Below are 4,741 nucleotides of genomic sequence, written 5' to 3' on the forward strand. Positions count from 1 at the left end.
TTATAATGACGGACCGTCACACGTTTTGTAACTGCCACGGTTTGAACTCTTCCCTTCAGGAGTGGACCGGTTCAGTGACGACATCGAGGAGATGATCGGACAGAGACCAGGCCTGTACTGGAGACTGTGCTGGAAGTTTGTCAGCCCCTGCTTCCTCCTGGTGAGTTCATGAAGAGAGAAACACCTGGGTCAAACACGGCAAGTATGTTTTAGTTCACCTGGTGCAAAACGGAACCAGGTGAATAGTCCATGCAGCTCTCAGTCATGTCCTTATGACAGCTCTCAGTCATGTCCTTATGACAGCTCTCAGTCATGTCCTTATGACAGCTCTCAGTCATGTCCTTATGACAGCTCTCAGTCATGTCCTTATGACAGCTCTCAGTCATGTCCTGATGACAGCTCAGTCATGTCCTTATGACAGCTCTCAGTCATGTCCTTATGACAGCTCTCAGTCATGTCCTTATGACAGCTCTCAGTCATGTCCTTATGACAGCTCTCAGTCATGTCCTTATGACAGCTCTCAGTCATGTCCTTATGACAGCTCCCAGTCATGTCCTTATGACAGCTCTCAGTCATGTCCTTATGACAGCTCTCAGTCATGTCCTTATGACAGCTCTCAGTCATGTCCTTATGACAGCTCTCAGTCATGTCCTGATGACAGTTCTCAGTCATGTCCTTATGACAGCTCTCAGTCATGTCCTTATGACAGCTCTCAGTCATGTCCTTATGACAGCTCTCAGTCATGTCCTTATGACAGCTCTCAGTCATGTCCTTATGACAGCTCTCAGTCATGTCGTTATGACAGCTCTCAGTCATGTCGTTATGACAGCTCTCAGTCATGTCCTTATGACAGCTCTCAGTCATGTCCTTATGACAGCTCTCAGTCATGTCCTTATGACAGCTCTCAGTCATGTCCTTATGACAGCTCTCAGTCATGTCCTTATGACAGCTCTCAGTCATGTCCTGATGACAGCTCTCAGTCATGTCCTGATGACAGCTCTCAGTCATGTCCTGATGACAGCTCTCAGTCATGTCCTTATGACAGCTCTCAGTCATGTCCTGATGACAGCTCTCAGTCATGTCCTTATGACAGCTCTCAGTCATGTCCTTATGACAGCTCTCAGTCATGTCCTGATGACAGCTCTCAGTCATGTCCTTATGACAGCTCTCAGTCATGTCCTTATGACAGCTCTCAGTCATGTCCTTATGACAGCTCTCAGTCATGTCCTTATGACAGCTCTCAGTCATGTCCTTATGACAGCTCTCAGTCATGTCCTTATGACAGCTCTCAGTCATGTCCTTATGACAGCTCTCAGTCATGTCCTTATGACAGCTCTCAGTCATGTCCTTATGACAGCTCTCAGTCATGTCCTTATGACAGCTCTCAGTCATGTCCTTATGACAGCTCTCAGTCATGTCCTTATGACAGCTCTCAGTCATGCACACCAAGCTCTAGGCACTAACTATAGTTTGCTAGCTTCAGTAGAGGCTGGTCCATAAGTGTCCTTATGACTTGAAACAGGAAAGTGTCCTAATCCCAAAACCCTCTGTTTCTCCAGTTCATGGTGGTGGTGAGCTTCGCGACCTTTAACCCTCCTAACTACGGCACGTACACGTTTCCCATATGGGCCAACATGATTGGCTGGTGCTTGGCCATATCCTCCATGACCATGGTGCCTCTCTATGCCATCTACAAGATGTGCACCTTACCTGGAAAGTTCTGTGATGTAAGTCTCGTTTATATAAGTCTGGTTTATATAAGTCTGGTTGATATAAGTCTGGTTAATATAAGTCTGGTTTATATAAGTGGTTTATACAAGTGGGAAGTCTGGTTGATATAAGTCTGGTTGATATAAGTCTGGTTTATATAAGTCTGGTTTATATAAGTCTGGTTGATATAAGTCTGGTTAATATAAGTCTGGTTTATATAAGTCTGGTTTATACAAGTGGGAAGTCTGGTTTATATAAGTCTGGTTGATATAAGTCTGGTTTATATAAGTCTGGTTTATATAAGTGGGAAGTCTGGTCTATATAAGTCTGGTCTATATAAGTCTGGTCTATATAAGTCTGGTTTATATAAGTCTGGTTTATATAAGTATGGTTTATATAAGTCTGGTTGATATAAGTCTGGTTTATATAAGTGGGAAGTCTGGTCTATATAAGTCTGGTTTATATAAGTCTGGTTTATATAAGTCTGGTTTATATAAGTATGGTTTATATAAGTCTGGTTGATATAAGTCTGGTTTATTTAAGTCTGGTTTATATAAGTGGGAAGTCTGGTCTATATAAGTCTGGTTTATATAAGTCTGGTTGATAGAAGTCTGGTTGATATAAGTCTGGTTGATATAAGTCTGGTTTATATAAGTGGGAAGTCTGGTCTATATAAGTCTGGTTTATATAAGTCTGGTTGATAGAAGTCTGGTTGATATAAGTCTGGTTTATATAAGTCTGGTTGATATAAGTCTGGTTGATATAATTCTGGTTTATATAAGTCTGGTTGATATAAGTCTGGTTGATATAAGTCTGGTTGATATAAGTCTGGTTGATAGAAGTCTGGTTTATATAAGTCTGGTTGATATAAGTCTGGTTGATATAAGTGGGAAGTCTGGTTTGTATTGATATATGCTGCTATGGTGATTTAGCAGACACCTTTAACCAAAGTGATGCCCACTTTTATCAACATCAATGCACAGAAATGTCAACACTGACAGTGACACATATATATTCGGTATGTGAGCAATATGGTTGATGAGCTATAACATCACCAGCAAATCTGAATATCCCAGCTTGGTAATTAATGCACAATGATTTGTATAATGAAGACAAGTTAGTTTCTTTGGTAAGTGATTCCTGTCTTCCTGTAGAGACTGGCCTACGCCATAACGCCTGAGCACGAACACCACCTGGTGGATAACGGAGAAGTTAGGAGGTTTACGGTAAGCTGCTCTTCACTGTTTACTTGACATTACTTAACCTCCCCTACTTACCTTACCTTACCTTACCTTACCTTACCTTACCTTACCTTACCTTACCTTACCTTACCTTACCTTAACCTCCCCTACTTATCTTACCCTACCTTACCTTACCTTACCTTACCTTACCTTACCTTACCTTACCTTACCTTACCTTACCTTACCTTACCTTACCTTACCTTACCTTACCTTAACCTCCCCTACTTATCTTACCTTACCTTACCTTACCTTACCTTACCTTACCTTACCTTACCTTACCCTACCTTACCTTACCTTACCTTACCTTACCTTACCTTACCTTACCTTAACCTCCCCTACTTATCTTACCCTACCTTACCTTACCTTACCTTACCTTACCTTACCTTACCTTACCTTACCTTACCTTACCTTACCTTACCTTAACCTCCCCTACTTATCTTACCTTACCTTACCTTACCTTACCTTACCTTACCTTACCTTACCTTACCTTAACCTCCCCTACTTATCTTACCTTACCTTACCCTACCCTACCCTACCTTACCTTACCTTACCTTACCTTACCTTACCTTACCTTACCTTACCTTACCGTACCTTACCCTACCCTACCTTACCTTACCTTACCTTACCTTACCTTACCCTACCTTACCTTAACCTCCCCTACTTATCTTACCCTACCTTACCTTACCTTAACCTCCCCTACTTATCTTACCCTACCTTACCTTACCCTACCTTACCTTACCCTACCCTACTTATCTTACCTTACCTCACCTTACCTTAACCTCCCCTACTTATCTTACCTTACCCTACCTTACCCTACCTTACCTTACCTTACCTTACCTTACCTTACCTTACCTTACCTTACCTTACCTTACCTTACCTTACCTTACCTTACCTTACCTTTGTGTATTTATTGTCCTTTCCCATTGGTTTCCACAGCTCCAACACTGGATGGTGATCTGAGCCCAGGAAGAAGACAGGGGTCTGTTCACATGGAGGATGGATGGATGGAGGGAGGGAGGGAGGGAGGGAGGGAGAGAGGGAGAGAGGGAGAGAGAGAGAGAGAGAGAGAGAGAGAGAGAGAGAGAGAGAGAGAGAGAGAGAGAGAGAGAGATGGAGAGAGAGAGATGGAGAGAGAGAGAGAGGGAGGGATGGATAGAGTGAGTGATGGATGGCTAGAGAGGGGGATGGATGGATGGATGGATGGATGGCTAGAGAGAGGGAAGGATGGATGGATGGATAGAGGGAGTGATGGAGGGATGGATAGAGGGAGTGATGGAGGGATAGAGTGAGGGATGGATGGAGGGATAGAGTGAGGGATGGATGGCTCGAAGGAGGCACAGCAGACATGTGAAGAGAGTTTATCCCGTAACAAGAGAGAAAGTGTTTGAAATGCCAACCAAGCTGTCAAATCGTAGTGGTCTTTAATTTCCTCAATGGACGTGTGGTTGTGTGTTGTGATCTCAATCAGGATGTTGGTGACGTTCGCTAAAAAATATCAATCTTAAACAATGACTGTTATGATTATGGATAATACACCAATATATTCATGTTTATTTTGTGAGCTGAGAAAAATCTGAGCATTTAGGTTTAGTGTAAAATCCTGATGAAAAATATGATATGATTATCTGTTGTAGAGGTAACTAAGAGAAATAGTATTTATTTACAGAAACATCATAGCCAATAACAAAATGACATTACTGTATTTAACTGTATCTGAAAGTGTACATGTTTTAAGTTAAGTTTGTGACAACATATACCCGTTACATAGTAAGCTAGCTAAAATGTGTTGT

General features: G+C 42.1%; 1 protein-coding gene across 1 annotated transcript in view; it reads left to right on the top strand.

Moving 5' to 3' along the window:
- LOC124025757 (sodium-dependent dopamine transporter-like) overlaps positions 1-3,952 on the top strand; it is a 42,336-nt gene extending 38,384 nt beyond the window's left edge. The window contains exons 13-16 of the mRNA XM_046339097.1: positions 60-160; positions 1,560-1,727; positions 2,865-2,936; positions 3,888-3,952. Coding sequence (XP_046195053.1) covers positions 60-160; positions 1,560-1,727; positions 2,865-2,936; positions 3,888-3,911 — 365 coding nt within the window. The 3' untranslated portion in view covers positions 3,912-3,952. The remainder of the gene's footprint in view (positions 1-59; positions 161-1,559; positions 1,728-2,864; positions 2,937-3,887) is intronic.
- The last annotated feature ends 789 nt before the right edge of the window (positions 3,953-4,741 follow it).

Source organism: Oncorhynchus gorbuscha, unplaced genomic scaffold, assembly GCF_021184085.1.
Source record: "Oncorhynchus gorbuscha isolate QuinsamMale2020 ecotype Even-year unplaced genomic scaffold, OgorEven_v1.0 Un_scaffold_2416, whole genome shotgun sequence".
Lineage (NCBI taxonomy): Eukaryota > Metazoa > Chordata > Actinopteri > Salmoniformes > Salmonidae > Oncorhynchus > Oncorhynchus gorbuscha.